We start from the raw sequence: 17,078 nt of genomic DNA, 5'->3' as shown, positions 1-17,078 counted from the left end.
TCACATTCCCACATCAACACTAAATTGTTTATACAGTTTTGGGAAACTCATAAGCCTCTCTGAGGCCAGCCCACAGACCCTGGCTGAGAACTCTGGCCCTAGGCTTCAAGTCAATCAATGAAAACAAATGGAGATGTATCTCCTATGACTTTGAAACTGATAAAGGAGACTATCTGAGAATAGGGCCTTTAGTATCACAAAACTCACACAGAAACCACTGTGTTTCATACACGTTTTTTCCCCTCAGTACATGAGGGAGCCAACAGAAGCTGCTTATAATTCATGCTTCTGTTTAAGGGAGGGGAACAGCCAGGAATCCTAGAGACTGAAGAAGTAGCAAGGATTTTACAGTTACAGGACCTGAAATAATTCCGTAACAGGCTGTGAGGTTGTTTTTAATTGGCTCCTCTTTATAGTTTCTGTCTCCTTCGTATAGTATCCTCTGTCTCTGTTCATAGTCTCTCTCATTTCCTTCAGTGCTTTTATCACCCCCTTTTTGAAGTCATGATCTAGTAGACTTCAAGGTCTCATTGATCGTTCTTGCAGGGGACTTCTCTTGTTCTCTTAGTTGGGAGTGGTTCCTCTGCTTCTTCATTTTACTTATATTTCTCTGGCTCTGTGGATTTGGGAGTAACCATTATCTACTGTGGTTGAAGGGCTGTTTTTTGTTTGTTTGTTGTTATTTAAAGGAGGAGCGTTCCTACGTAGAAGCGTGCGTCTAGCAGTTTCGTTGTGAGGGCTATTCTCACTGTGGATGGCTGCCACGTTTCTTCTGTGTGTGTTGGCTGTTGCCTCCTTGCAGGTGTGGTTGGTGTTGTGGTGATCAGAGCCTGCCCTGATTGTTGTTGTTGTTGTTCGGGGCCTCCTTTCTCATTCTGCAGTTGTCACAGTCTTGACAGGGTCCGGGTCTGTTCTCCTGTTGCGGGGATAGAGGCTTCTAGACCCATTTCTGAGCTGTGGTGTGTGGCAGGCATGGCTGGAGCACTTCAGTTGGGAAGAAGGGTCACAGGAGATGTCCACTGGGATGTGCCCTCCGTGGTGTTGTCTGTCATTTGTTATACAGGCTTACAAAGTACTGTTTGTTGAAGCTGCTTTGTCCCCACCTTAGCTGCGGGAATGTCAGCCACCCGCTCTGGTGTCTCCCAGGTTCTGGGCCCCCGGAACTACCAGCGCAGATCAGTCAATGTCAGGCACTAGGACCCGCCACAGCGAGCGTGCAGTCACACGGGTGAACCTGTGGTGCACCACAGGGTCACTGCAGACCCCGGCCCCGCCTTCGCAGGTGAATACTGGCCTGTTATAAATACCTGTACTCGCCCCTGCTGTGTGCCACAACTCCCAATCACCGCCTGCTTGTCCCAGAGGTACAGGTTCACAAAGGCACCAGCAGATCAAATCCACTCTCTCTGCCTGGGGCTGTAAACAAATCTCAGTCCCGTCTATGAGGTTGCAGGGCCCCTGGGTATGGACTCAGCTTTCAGCCCTGCCTCTGGGAGGTGGCGATGGCTATGACCCAGCCCCACCTCTCTCCTCATGAGAATGCACCAGCAATGGAGCCAAATGGAGACAGCGGTTATGGCCTGGCTGCACTGCGCCCCTCCCCGCCAACACACACCAGCAGTGGTGCTCTTTTATGGGGGGATCCCAGGCTGTTCTGTTCTGCACACACCCCCGGCCAGGGCTTACATCCTCCTCCAGTCCCCTGAGGCTGCCTCTGTGCAATGGGCCCCAGTCCTCTCCCCGGGCTCATCAACAATTTCCAGCAGCCAGTCCCAGCTTGTCTCTGCTGGCTTGCGTCTAGGGCTGGGGATCACAGGGACCCTCCATGCCAGCTTCTCTTAGTTTTGTTTGCCAGGCTGCTGCCACTTTCTTCTCTGAGCCTCAGAAACTCTGCTTCCATCCCTGCTAACCTCCCAGCTAAGAGGGGGCATCCCAGCACGAGGGTGACTTTCTTCCTACGCTGCTCCCTCCCTTCGGGATAGGTCCTGCACTGATTTTTTTTTTCTTTTTTCTTTTTTCTTTTTTTCCTTACTGGATTTTGTGAGAATCCTGTATTTCGAAGCGAGAGACACTCTGCCAGTTCAGTAGGAGTTCTGTGCAATTCAGGGGCTTGTAGATGTCATTCTTGGTATTTGTGGGAGAGGGTTAGCTGTGAGTCTGTCTACGCCATCTTGGCACCTCCCCCTAGACTGTGATATTGTGATTGAAATTTAAATTGTGCTTCCTCTTTTTAATAAGCCTGGATATGATCGTGTGTAAGAAGCCTATTAAGCATTATCACTTTAAATGGATGTCAGGCAGTGAGTAGGAAATGATCTAAGTTAGCATGATTAAATGCTGTGTAATGCTTCTGACACTCTTTGAGCCACAGATAACTCAAATACTTTCCCTTATTTAAAAAAAAAAAATCAAAAAGCCCAGTCTTGCTGCCACCAGAGGGTGAGCAATGGTCGAGGGTACTTCTGGTAGACTGAGGGTGAAGACAGGAAAACAACATAAGGAAGAAATACAGCATGAAAGTAGAGTAGGTGAGGTGACAGAGAAAGAGAAGCAGCAGCTGCGTAACGTAAGGAACCAAGTGCTGGGAGACACTGCCTCAGATTAGTGTGTTTCAGACTTTTTGGACTGAGACCCACAGTTCAGAAATACATTTTTACACAGTGATCCAGTACACACACATATAACAAAAGTTCCATTAAACTATGCTTGCTTACCCCTATTACTTGCAATGTACCAATATTTTCTATTTCATTTTCAAAAAAGTAAACAGCTGGCTGAGACAACAATGGCTTGCATCCTGAAGACTGAAAACGCTGCTTTAGATACCGTCGCTTTATTAGGTAACATTCTTAAATTTTCTTTGGTCAGAACAGGTTTCCATACCTTGGGAAGACTCGAGAACGTAATTCCTTCACAAAAGTTCTAGTTCCAGCCTGCACTGGTTTGGAACCATCATCAATTTCTGTGTAGTCATGCCTGTGCCAGTTCCTCCTCTTTTTCACTAGATTTTTGGAAGATTAAAAAAAGAAAACATTTTTATAACTAGTGGTACTATGCACTTTCTAATCATTGTTGTCTATATAATCAGAAATAACAACTGTCAAGAACAATAATACATTTTTAAACGCACTTCTAAGGCTGAAGAAGTAAAATTTACCTTATGTAATGCTGCAATTAAAGGCAATTAACTGTGGGTTTCTTTAAATCTTTGTATTTCAAAAATGATTTTAAAATTAAATCAAGGAATTCAAATTAGCAGGCTGAACCTGATATAATATCCACATTTACACATACTATAAAATCTCACAATTATTTAAAACCATGGTTTTCCCTAGAATATTAGGTTATAATATGATTTTCATGGACCATCCAAATCATCCTCTCAGGATAAGGCCTTTGATCCCACATCGAAAATCTACTTTAACAACACAGTTCCCTTCTTGTTTATGTCAAGATTTATTCCCAAAATGAGCATGGTTAGACTGACACAAGGAATAGCAGGTGACTGCAGCATAATGAAAGGAAGGCAAGGGAGATGACAAAATAAATAACTTATGGCTGATTCTAAAGCAAGGGTCCTGTGATGCTGCAGCTCTAGGAGGCTACAATCTTGAACAGGCACAGCAGCCAAAGTCAGGAGACTCGGTTTTGACTCTTAGTTTAGCCGTAACTTACTCTGCAACCTTGGGCAAATCACTTAGCGTGTCAGGGTCCAGTTTCCTCAATGTGGAAGTGAAGGGGATGAGTGCTGTTTTTCAGACTGTGCTGAGGAACCTTCAATAAAAGGGAAGATGGAGAAAAGGCCGAAGTAGGGCCTCTGGGTCTCATTCCTCTTTCCACTAGAGTGGCACCACCTACATACCTTTTGTGTGGTATCAGCGAAAGATTTCAGTTTTAAATCTTTTTTAAGTTTGAAAAATCACTTTTAAGCCTAAAACCTCTATGATTCTGGGAAATGTATTGATGTCTATATGAATCTAAGTTATTTCAACCCTTCACCTTACAAAGATAATAAAAATAAAATAATGCTGGATCCTGTCAATGAAAATTATTGTCCGTCATATCAGTAAACAAAAGGGCACTGCAGCCATCAGCCACTGCCCCCATGGTGAGCGGAGTGAACTCAGGATGCAGATAAGCAGGAAGCCCGGCCGCTACCACCATCCCCAAAGCTGTACCCAAAGGAGACTCAGGATGAGAAAGAACAGGATACTGGCCCTAGATAGCAGATACATACCAAAGGATTGATTTCAATGAGCCCAGACTTTTGCACCTTCTCATACATAGAAAAGCACTAAATTCCTTAACTTGTGATAACTCATTTTCCTTAGTTAATAGTAATCTTTTGATGTTCGAACTACCTGGTCTTTGTTGTAAAGAAAACTTCTGTATATTCTGGCCACCCCCCTAAGTCTTTGGAGCTGTCTCTCAGAGCTACCTGAGAGGCTGCATCCCCAGCTTAGGTCCTCAGAAATGTCTGCCAATAAAACGTAAGTCTCAACTTTCAGGTTGTGCATTTTTTTTTCAGTCAACAATCCTCATAAGAATAAGAAGAAGTTACACTAAATAATCAATTGGAGTGGAAATCAGGCTTATTCATATCTAAGAGCCTACAACAAGATTCCCAAGTAAATTATGGCAGTCAGACCCTCAATATGGAAGAGAATAAATCTCATTTAAAAAAAAAAAAAAGAAACTCATGGAAAAAACTGACAATCATTAAGCAACCTTCCTAGAAAATACCACTAAGTTATCCTTCGTGCATTATTTCTCACTTAAAAATCACTTTTAAAATTCAAAGGTTAGCAGGGAGGATATGGCTCAGTGGTAGAGCACGTGCTTAGCATGCATGAGGTCCTGGTCTAAATCCCTGGTACCTCCACTAAAAAAATTAGAAAAATAAAAATTCAAGGGTATGACCAGGCTTTTACTCTACATATATACAGATACATAACTCCATTTTATTTTCAACTGGAATCATAATGTTTATCTTACTTGCCTTTCTTATCATTGGCATTTTCTCCTTATTAAATATTAAAAAACAATTTAAAGGCAGCCTAGAATTTTAAGACATAAATGTAGATGCATTATGTTATAATCCTTTTTTGATTCTTAAGCACTTAGTTCATTCTGAACCTTTCATCAAACGAAGTTGAGATTAATATTTATATACTTAAATCTGCTTCCCCCGTTAATTCCTCAGGGTAATTTTTACAATACTTGCTACATATTGCAAAACCGTCTCCAGGAAAGTGGTAGGTAACTCATACTCTTATATATTAGTAGCCTATATGAAAGCCTGAGGCCTACAGTAAACATCATCATGGAAGGAAGGTGGGGGAAGGGGGGGAAGTGGGAGGGAGGGAAGCAGGGAGGAGATGGGGACAGAGAGAGAGAAAAAGACAAAGAGAAAAAACAAACTGCCCATTTGATAAGTAAACTATGTTACATTGTTTTAATTTCATTTTGGCAGAAAAGATTAGAATTAAAATAGATCTGGGATTGGACAGCTACGAGTTCAAATTCCAGCTCTGCCGAACAGCTGCATGAAAGGGCTAGTAAGATAATTTTTCTCACATCAAGGTGTTACAGATATCAAAGGAGATAACACAAGTCTAGTACCTCTTAGCACAGTGCCTGGGGCAACCAATAAGCTGTCAGTCACTTTTCTTTCCTTTTAAATGTGCTGACTTGCAGGATGTTAACAGAAAAATTGTCCTGTTGGGCCAACATGCTTAACACGTAAAATCAGCTACTGCAAGAGATGACCGAATTTCTTAAAGGAAGGAGGTCAGTGAAAGAATACGTCAATAGTGGTCAGAGGGAAAGGAGAGGAAACTGAGTTCGGACTGCTTGTGCCTGAGGGCCACTGAGAACACGTGTTTAAGTATTGGGCAAGTTCTGATACTGGCCCTCTATTAGAGTTCTTAATTCCCAATAAAACGCTAAAGTCTAAATTCACCATATTAATGGACATTATACTATCTCAATGTTATCTGTAGTAAAGGATTCCTGGGGAACTCAACAAAATGGGAAACCCTTGGTGGCAAGCAAGAGAGGCTTAAGAGCAGAGAGAAAGGGATCAAAAGGGATTACCCAATTAAGGGTGAGGGGTGGGGCAGCTGAGCCTTAAATAAACTGACTATACTTCAATAAAAATATATTAAAAGAAAAAAAAAGATGAAACGGATTACTGGATCCTGGGCATTTTCCTTATGGGTACTTAGAAAGTTGGACTTTTGCCCAGAAGACAGCCATGCCTGATTTGCTGTTATTTAAGGATGAGAAGCACATGAAGGGGCAGGTAATAGTCAAGCTTCTCTCTGAAGCATTGTTATTCAAAGTGCAGGTCAAGATCCATTATGGATTGTGATATCAATTTAGTGAGCACAACAAGCTTTTAAAAAAATTAAATCATATAGGAAAAAAGGAAATAGAGTGCATTACATGTAGTAGTGTTTTAAACACTACATTATTCTGCCTCATAGCAACCCATTTAACATTTCACAGAAATTATAGTCCAATTACTTCATTTTGGGGTTATTTACTTAAATTCTAAATTAAAACTTACATTTTAGTTCCATTTCCCTTCTTGACATAAAACCCAGTATTATTTATTTCCTCCAAGAATTACACTTGGTCAGTAATTACTTCAAGTTATATTTTATATACTTCAGTACCACACAAAATAAGAACTTTTAAGACATTTATGACAGTAAATAGTCTACTACACATGTAACAATTCTACCAATTTGCTAACCTCAAACTTTATACTGCAGAACTAACAAAAAGGATAATCTCTATTTTATAAGGAAATATTTTAATGTATTCATATAGCTTAAATTGTTAAATCTCTCACAAAGAAATGAGGTAAATTATTAATATTTCTAGTAAAACAGATAAGCAGTCAGTTGCTGCTGTCTCTTTTGAAAAATTACTTGCCCATAACCTCAGAACAAAATTTCCATTTTAAAAAACTACTAAGAAAAAAGCTGCATTCAAAATAAAGAGGTTGAATAGGTTACCCTCATCTGACCCAAGTGTGTATCAAGGTATATTCGTCAGAAAAAGGTTCCTTTCAACCTACTGTAAAGTACAAGGAACTATATTCAATTTCTTGTAATAAGCTACAATGAAAAAGAATCTGAAAAAATATATATGTATATGTATAACTGAATCACTTTGCTGTACACCTGAAACTAACACTATAAATCAACTATACTTCAATAAAAAATAAAATTAAAAAAAAGAAAAAGGTTCCTTTCAGTTCTAAAGTGACTAAGTCTACAGTCTTTCTCTAGTTTTATGAACACAAAAACAATAGCATACAGTCTAAATTTTTAAGAAAAGAAATACTTATAATCCAAAGCCCTTAAAATTTTTTCTATACTCTCATATTTATGCAACAACAATTAATATTCCAATCTATTCTTCTGAAGCCTTTGTAAAAGGCTAACAATAAAAATCATTCATATGTGTTGCTGGTGCAGAGGACGCAAGAGCTCCCCTGCTTGTGCCCTTGCCCCTCAAGAAGAGTGCGGACAGAGACTCGGTCTGGCCTCTGTCTTCTTGGGAAGAAGACTGTAGGGAGGTTGTTTCAATCACAGAGGATTGCTGGGCAGGACTCTGGACCATACTCAACATTATGACCAAATTCGGAGAACTGAAGTAGCACTTTAGCATATCAATGCCCTAATTTTCTACTAAAAATATAATGCATGTGGGTGCCGTAGCCTTAACCTATACAATGTCCTAAATGTTACTGAAAGATTTTTTTCTTCTTCTTCCAATTTTATCAATAAAATTAACATACAGCACTGTATACGTTTAAGTCGTAGAGCATAAATCTGATTTATTTATTACATCATGATGATTACCACAATAAGTTTAGAGAATATCCATCTTCTCATGTAGATACAAAATAAAATAGAAAAAAAAAATTTTCCTGTGATTAGAACTCTTAGGATCCACTTTCTTAACAACTTTCATATATAACATACAGCAGTGTTAATTATATTTATCATGTTGTACATCCTTAGTACCTATTTATCTTATAACTGGAAGTCTGTACCTTTTGACTTCATCAAATTTCCTCTCACTCCACCCCCTGCCTCTGGTAACCACATATCTCTTCTCTTTTTCTATGAATTTGTCTGTCTTTGAAGCATAATTGACCAACAACACTATGTTAGTCCCTAGTACACAACACAGTAATGCGATACTTCTCTACATTTACTAACGATCACCATGATAAGTCTAGTTATCATTCTTTTCTTTAATGTATAAAGAGATAAAAACAGATGAAATCAGTTTTCAAAATCAGAAAAATTTTACTTTATTGCACTTAAATTGAAAGCTTTGAAAATACATATTTGAGTTTGCAGGCTTTGCACTGGCAATTAAGAATGATAGTATTTTTTTTTCACTTAAAGTTATTTAATAATTCAAACAATACTTGTCTTCTCAACATCTTCTGAAAAACTCTTCCTTATAGTTCTTGGTAGGTGTAATATAACTAGTCAGAATATCATTAAAGTATTGTCATATACATACTAAGTTTGAAACATCAATTTTTATTTATGCTTCTAGTACTTACTCAAGGAGGAGCCATGTAGAACTGCACAGTTGGGACAGTGATACAGGTCAATGTCAACAGCATGATGTTCTTCTACCCCAACACAGCTAAAATAAAAAAAAAATTAAGCCAATATGTATATAAGGTGAAAATCTTTAATTAACTAACTGCTGAGAAATGTACAACTACCTCACCAACACATTTTGTAGAGTATAGAAGCATATGCAAGAACAAATTTTACTCTCTTCCCTACATACTTGCTGAATAACTGCAGGGGAGAATACACCCAAATACATGGAAAGTAATTCACTATTAGCAGCAGTAGAGACATTGGAAGTAACATAATTATAAACCGTAGGACCCTCAACCATTAAGTAAATGCCACCTGTTATGGGCTCAATGTTTGTGTCCCTCCAAAATTCATATGCTGAAACTGTAACCTCCAGTGTGAATGTATTTGGAAATAGGGCCTCTACGGAAATAATTAAGGTTAAATGAGGTTACAAGGGCGGGGGCCTTAATCCAATAGGATTAGTGTCCCTTTAAGAGAAGACACCAGAGAGCTAGCTCACAGACACTCTCTCTCTATCTCCTGTCTCTTCTCTCCTCCACTCTTTCTTCCCTCCCTGAGCAGAATAAAACACCACCTAACTGTAAAATATGGCTGCCATCAGCTAGAGGTGATTAGTAAGTTTGGGTAATGTCACAGACATGGTGAGAGCACTGAGTCCTAACAGTTCTGCTTTAGGTCTCATATCCCTAATTAACCACTTAAATTAGTTCGAGGCACTGTATCTGAAATAGTACTCCATTTCATGGAGTATGCAGCAATGGAACTTAAATAAAAATAAAGCTTAAGGGAACCAACTAAGGACTGAAAAAACTATATAGTGACATCTTGAAAGTACAAGACAACTACAAGAACAGAAACATAGAGCATAGCTCCCAAATTCCAGGCAGATTCCCCTGCCACTAGTGTGATTTTTTTAAAAAAGGGAGAAAACAGAGGAAAAGAGACAGAATGACCAAAATAAGATGGGAGTATAAATTCAAATATATCAGTAATTGCAATGCAATGCAAATGCACTAAATGTTCAAGTTAAGAGGCAGAGTATATGGCTGGACTGAAACAATACAATTTGCTGGTTATAGGAGACACATAAAACAAGGACACAGAAAGACTGAAAGTAACAGATGAGCAAACAAACACCACAACAATAGTAATCAAAAGAAAGGACAGCTATATTGAGCAACATAGAATCTAAAGCAAAAAATGTAACGAGAAAAACATGTTCACCTTATAATAATAAAAATTTAAATTCACTAGAAGGACATAAGAGTAGTGAGATTTTGACAATTCAGTATCTGATAGAATAAGCAGGCAAAACAAAGATCTGTGAAATACACGAGATTCGAATTGCAGGATTAAAAAACATGGCCTAATGAACACTTAAATCCAACACCCAGCATCCACAGAACACAAATTTCCTTTCAAGCACACACGAACCATTCACAGCAAGCGACCATACACTGGGCCACAGCCAAATCTGAAGATCTGAAATTAGAAATTCTCTGGCCACAGTTCAATTAAGATAGAAACCAATGACAAAAAGTTAAACAGAAAATCTTCACGTGTTTAGAAATTAAGAAATAAACTTCTAAATAACCCTAGTCAAAAGATAAATCATAATAAAACTCTAAAAATTATTTTGAGCTGGACACTAATGAAAATACTACATAACTCAACCTGCCAGATGTAGAACTTATAAACAGAAATGTATAGCTTGACATGTATGTACTGGGAAAAAAAAGAGGTTAAAATTAATAAGCCAATAAGCTCTACCTCAAGAAGTTACAAAAAGAATCTATCCCAAGAAGTTACAAAAAGAATAGCAAAATAAACCTTAAAAATACAGGCAGAAGGCAAACTAAAAGAGCAGAATTGATGACACAGAAAATGAAGATACAACAGAGAACTGAAGCCAAAAATTGATTCTTTGAAAAGACTTACAAAATTGGCACACCTCTAGGAAGCTTTAGTAAAATGAGATAAAACTTAAATAACCAATATTAGGAATGAAAAGAGGGAGAAAATTTTAAGTTCTATAGACATTAAATATAAAAGAGGGTATTATGAACAATTTTATGCTAAACAATTTGAAATCATAGATAAAACAGGCAAACCTGAATCAAAGACAATAGGATATTTGAATAATCCTGTAACTGTTACTTACAATTTTAAAAATTGTCCCCCTACAAAAAAATCCCAGGCCCAAATGACCTCACAGGAAACTTCTATAAAATATTCAAGAAAGAAATAATTCCAACATTATATAAAATTTGCACCAGAGAGTAGGAAAAAAAAGAAAACATTTACTTCCTAACTCACTTTATGATAGCATAAGCTTGCTATTCAAACTTGGAAAGGATGATACAAGGAAAGAAAATTACAAGACATTCATTTATGAGCAAAGATGCAAACACCAAGTTTGGTCTATCTCAGGAATCCAAGGTGGTTTTAACAGTAAAAAATTTAATTTGTGAAATTTGCCACATTAATAGATTAAAAGAAAAAAATGATCATTTAAAAAGAAGCAGGACAAGTATCTGATAAAATTCAAAATTTGCTTATGATTAAAAAAGCAAACAAAACCCCCTAGAAAATTAAAAGTGCACGGATACCTTCAAAATCTGATAACGAGTACTTCTAAAAACTTCTATGCAAATAACATGAAAGCGGTCTCTTTGAGATAAGAGCAAGACAAGAATGCCTGATGTTACCATTTCTAGAAAATGTTATCCTGGAAAGTCAAGCTGGTGCAGTAAAATAAGAAAAAGAATTAAAAGGTATACGGATTGGGAAAGAAAAAACAAAGATGTCATTGCAAATATTACGGTTATCAGGCAAAAAATGCAAAACAATCTATAGGTAAATTACAAGAATCAATCAAAAGAAAAGTTGCTAGATACAATATCAGCACATAAAAAGTAATATTTCCATATACCAACATAAACCTAAAAAGTGAAATAAAACACCATGCACAACTGCAGAAAAAAAAAATGTCAAGTATGCTGAAATTTAACAAAAACTACTCAAGACCACATTAAGGAAAAATATAACATTATTAAGAGACTTTAAAGACCTTATTATATAAATGGAGATATAAATCATTCATCGATTTGAAGTTCAATATGTAAAGATACTAATTTTCCTCAAAGTGATTTATAGATTAAATTTAACCAATATCTGTGGAACCTGACAAGCTGATTCTAAAAACTGATATGAAAATGTAAAGGGCCAAGAATATGCAAGGCATTCCTGGGGAAGGAAGCAAATGCTCTACCAGGTATCAAGACATATTTTAGGTACATCCATATGTCTCAGAGAAACTCATGCACATGAGCACAAGGACACTACAGGAAAGACTAGAATCGTTATTTCTAATAGCCTATCACAGTAAAATGCATAAACTGCAGTATCGCTCACAATGGAATTCTATACAATAAAAATGAAAGAACTATAGACTCATGCGATAACTGAATGAATTCTATGCATGTCAACATTATGTTAAAAAAAAAAAGACAAGAATATACACAGTGTGTTCAATTCATTCATAAAGTTCAAAACCAGGCAAAGCTGAAGTACAGTGTTTAGGGATTAAACTATAAAGAAAAGCAGGGAAGAGATGGCTCATAACAGTAGGAACGTGGTTTCCTCTAGGGAGTTGTGATCTGGAGAGGACTGAGGGGAGGCATCCTGGGTTGTTATTACAAGGGTGTACGTTTTATAATTACTCGTGAAATTATACGTTTATGTTTTAGACACTTTCCCATGTTATTTCACAATTAAAATACTTTAAAGGATAAAATTCTATCTACCATTATATAAAAAGATTAAGCAAACAAAAACCTTGTAATGTATTCATCTAGCAACTACAACAAAATACCGAAAGCAATGAATCTTAGAGATTGTGGATACCCCCAAAAAACCTACTCGCATCTGAGAACTCCAGTACAACTGCTTCCATAAGGTCTTTGAGTCTGAATAGAGTTTGATGCAATAAAAGACCAAAAAAAGTCAAAACCAGTTGTCAAAAATAATATATTACCATTTGAATATTCAATCATGTATGTAACTGAATCAAGTATTTGCAATTTACTTTTAGTAGAACTGAAATTTCTTTGGTTTTATTTCTCCAACTTAGATATACTTCATTTATTTCCACAGAAAGCAAAGGTGAATATGCTAATTGTTTAAAAAGTATATTTTATCTGAAAAACTATCAATTTCCAATCCAACAAAATAAACCTTATGCAAAACTTTCTACATATTTATGTACAACATACTGGGTCCACAGTTTTCTATAAGATATCCAGCAGGGCTTCTGTAACCTAAAGAAAGTTAAGAATCAATGGATAGAGAAGTCAGACTTCCCAATTTCAAAACTTTCTTACAAAGTGACAATAATCAAGACAGTGTGGTACTGACATACAGACCAGTGGAACAGAATTGAGAGTCCAGAAATAAACCCTACCATTTAGGAACAACTGATTTTCCACAAGAAGGCCATGACCATCCAATGGGGAAAGAATAGTCTTTTCACCAAATGGTACTGAGACAAATACATGCAAAAGAATGCAGTTGGATATCCACCACACACAATATAGAAAAATTAACTCAAATGGGTCATATACCTAGTACATACACCATAGTAAGAACATATACCATATACCATAGTAAGAACTAAAATGATAAAACTCCTCGAATAAAGTATAGGAATAAATCTTCATAGCCTTGAATCAGAAAGTGATCTCTTAGACCCAGCACCAAAAGCACGAGGGACCCCCAAAAAATAGATAAACTGGACATCACACTATAGTCTGAAGGCTCAGCTTAGGTTGGTGTGAGATAATCAGTGAGTCTGGGAAGTAGCAGAGTAGTGTGAGGAAGGAAAGTACAAAACAGCTGATCTGAAAAATGAAAGACCAGAAAACAGTAACATAGCTAGGCAGTGCTGAGACTCCACTTGAGGTCTATGACAACGAATTCCGAGTGAAACCATCTCGGCACAGTTGTGTGACTGTTTCTTCAGCAATGCTCGTCCATGTGGTGCAGGCCCAGAGGAAGAAGCTGGGTCTATCCAGAGTTGGGGTTTTGTAAGCAAAGACTAGAAAGGGAGTGAGGATATTTTCAAGGGAGATAATATAATAATGAATCGTGAAATCTAAGCTGGACAAAAGGGATGTGAAGACGGAAGAAGGTAGTGAGAGACAGTGAGATGGTCTGAGGGGTCTGTGTGCTCTGAGCACTGACTCAGTGAAGGGCCTTGAACAAGTGACCTGTAACAGGAGAGATTATGCTCTAAGAGTGGAATGTTCAGGATCTGAGGTTTCTGAAGTAGGACCGTCCATTACAGTGACAAGGAAAAGAGTGTACTAACAGCAGGCGGCTGAAATGAAGCAAGGAAAACAGTCATGGCACCTATGTGAGAAGACGAGTGCGAGGTACCTCCACACTCAATGAAACAGAATTCAAAACCAGACTTCCCGGATGCTGAAAGTGAGGCTCATTCATCGTCAGTAACAGGTGCTGCACTGCGACCAGAAAAGAAACTCAGACCCCAGAAGCCGACTTGACACTTCCAGAAACTTAGTTTGTCTTGTTGTACCTTGACTGTGGCCATATTCTTTCTTCTTAAAAAAGTGATGCTTACACCAAAAGAAGTAAGTGAGAAAAAGCTGTTAGATATGTCCTGGAAAACCTAAACCAGCATGTATCATAAACGTGTCTATTTATATCTACAATACTTATGTAAGGGTGATTCCCATAAAGCTTAGGGAAGAAAAGAGATGGTAGGGACATTCCAAGTAATTAAGGACACTTTAGGCAAAACTTGACTAATGATCCTCAAAGATCCACGGTTCCTCTTTCCAGCGTCTACTCTTCACTGCCACACTCACCCTATATATTCTCTTTTACTAAAATGTCAGTGATATCTTCAGGCTGTGACCAATTCTAGCCAACTGGCAAAACATTTATAGCTTTTATTTATTTAAAAAATTTCAGAACTTAATAATAAATATGGTAAATTAGTAAAAACAGTAACTCTGATAAATCAGTGGATCTGAACAATAATCTTTTATATTAATCACATAAAATGTAATTTAAAAATCAAATTAAACATAAAAATTAAATGTCCCTAAACCTAGAAGGTTACTTCAGTTTCTCTCTCAGAGGGAGGGATAATTTCCTCCACCCCTCACCTCCATTAAAAGAATTCTAACACACTAGAGCGTTAACAGATACATTAAGAGCAAATGCAGTAGGACACATAAAACGCAGAACTCTGAAAGCAAATTTTCTAAGAATCACTTTCAACCCTCCTTTAGGCTCTCACTCTATTTCTCTTATAACACTTGCCTTCATATACAAATCGCTCCGTGTTTTCCTAATGGCAAAGTATTCAACGTTTATTAGACCACTGTGTGTGGGGGGGGTTGTTTTCTTATAGGGGTGACAATCTGCCCTTTGCTGAATAGCTTCCATCTATAGAACAGCCTCATTGCCATTTGGTGAGTGGGACAGTGACAACTTTAGCACTTTCTATTGTCTTAATCTTCTGAAATTGTTGCTTAGCTGGCATTTTTTTTTGACACTTGACGAGAACAGAATTGAATTAATGACTAACCAGAATTCCCTGGAATCTGCCAAACATTCTCTTTTTTCCTCTTGGATAATGCTCCCATTTATATTCTCTACTCTCGGTGTTAGAGGAGTGGGTGGCCACATTCTTTAAGACCTTCCTGCCAGTGGACTTCATTAGATATTCCTCTTGCTTCAAATGCTCTCTCCATTCCTCACCAAGCAATCTTATTACATTATCTAGTCTTCAAGAACCAACTCAAATTCCTCCTCCTTGGTGAAACTTCACCAGCTCACCTCACGGAAAGTCCTTCAACATTTTACTGACACACATTTTCCCTCATTTCTGTCTAATACTGGGCTTTTTTATACACCCTATTTCCTGAGTTGAGCTCAAGACTTCTCTCAGTACCAAATATAGTGCCCTCTCAACAGGATGATCCCAGTAAATTTCCCTTATTAACTGTGCTGAAAGCTTATTTGAAAACTGATACGTTATGGTAAAATTACAAGCAGCTTTTTTTTTTAAAAAAAGTCTGTTGTGCTTGAATTTTTTAAGAATTTGGTATAAGAACTAAAGACAAGAGAGTTGGTAAAAAGGGAAAGATCTTTGAATGTATGAATTAGTAGATTTTTTACCTTTCCTTAGATGGTAGAAAAATGTAGTAATGAAATTCTAAATTTTGCTTCAGTGCAAGTTTTCACCTGTGTTGCAAAAGTTCACCTTCTTATCCAAAGGTGATTTTTACGGCTTCTTTGTAGAGGACTGAGTTACCCATTGTGCAACCCTCAACGCCCCACACAAATATCAGCAAGGGGGAGGGGCAGTGGCCTTTGAGGTGAATTAACACCTGGAATATAGAGGATAATTTATAACCAGCTCTTCATATGTCCTTTCATATCATAACCCTCAGGTCAGCTGAGGCCTTGGGACAGCTATAAGCCAGCAAGGCCTATCCAGTCTAGTTCCATGCCACCAGAAAAAACAGATGTCTACTGGCTTCAGTGGTATGCATAGATTTTGGAATTAGAAAAGCCTGGTTTGATTTCTAGCTCCACTAGTTTTGACTTTGAGCAAATTTCTTAATCCCTCTGAGCAGGAATTCCCCTAGGATTAAATAGGACACTGTATGTAAGCATGCAAAGCACATGGCTTAGCATACAGTAAGCAACAGGACAGTGAACATACTCAGTACTAAATAGTAGCCATTAATACTACTATGTTTCTCTTAGGTACCAGTCACAGCTCATACGGCTCTGGGCTTATTACCTGTAAGGTCTGAGTCTAAGCAGGAAACTTGGCTTTACGATTAGGCTTACTATTTTTTTCTTCAGTGATGTCTCCTCAGACCACACATTAGACACTCACACGGCCATTCTTTAAGAGAAGAAGAGGATAATTCGTTTTCAATTTTTAATTACTTTTTGATGGTTGAGTTCTCTGGAGTCAGTCTGCCTATGTCAGTGGGCTACTCCACTTAGTAGCTGTGTGACTTTGCATAACTTTCATTGTCTGTCTGTATTTTTTTGTCTCATCTGTAAAAATGGAGATAAAGACAGTATTTCCCTCAAAAGAGTTAAGAAAATTACTTGTTAATAAACATACAATGCTTAAAATGAAACTGTAGAACAATGGTTTTGCTGGTCCAAAAATCTTACTCTCCTAACCAGTACTGGCTTAACAGGTTGACATTCATACTAAAAGTACTAGAATGTCAATAGGCATTTTCACTGTTAAATTACGTTGTATGCAGTTTTAACCCTAAGATACTTTATTATCAGATATTAGCTAAAGTAAAAATTTATAATTTGCACATGTGAAATATTATCAGTGGAACTCAAACTAGTAATTTATAATTA

The 17,078-nt window shown here is 37.6% G+C and overlaps 1 protein-coding gene across 2 annotated transcripts in view; it reads right to left on the bottom strand.

The window, feature by feature from the left end:
• KDM7A (lysine demethylase 7A) overlaps positions 1–17,078 on the bottom strand; it is a 77,408-nt gene that overhangs the window by 35,769 nt on the left and 24,561 nt on the right. For both annotated transcript variants that reach the window (XM_074366924.1, XM_074366923.1), the window contains exons 2-3: positions 8,597–8,682; positions 2,884–3,001 (exon numbers count right to left, since the gene is read on the bottom strand). In XM_074366924.1, coding sequence (XP_074223025.1) covers positions 2,884–3,001; positions 8,597–8,682 — 204 coding nt within the window. The remainder of the gene's footprint in view (positions 1–2,883; positions 3,002–8,596; positions 8,683–17,078) is intronic.

This window comes from Camelus bactrianus, chromosome 7 (assembly GCF_048773025.1).
Source record: "Camelus bactrianus isolate YW-2024 breed Bactrian camel chromosome 7, ASM4877302v1, whole genome shotgun sequence".
Taxonomy (NCBI): Eukaryota; Metazoa; Chordata; class Mammalia; order Artiodactyla; family Camelidae; genus Camelus; species Camelus bactrianus.
The sequence above is the reverse complement of the archived record's forward strand: the minus strand, read 5'-3'. Positions and strand labels throughout refer to the sequence as shown.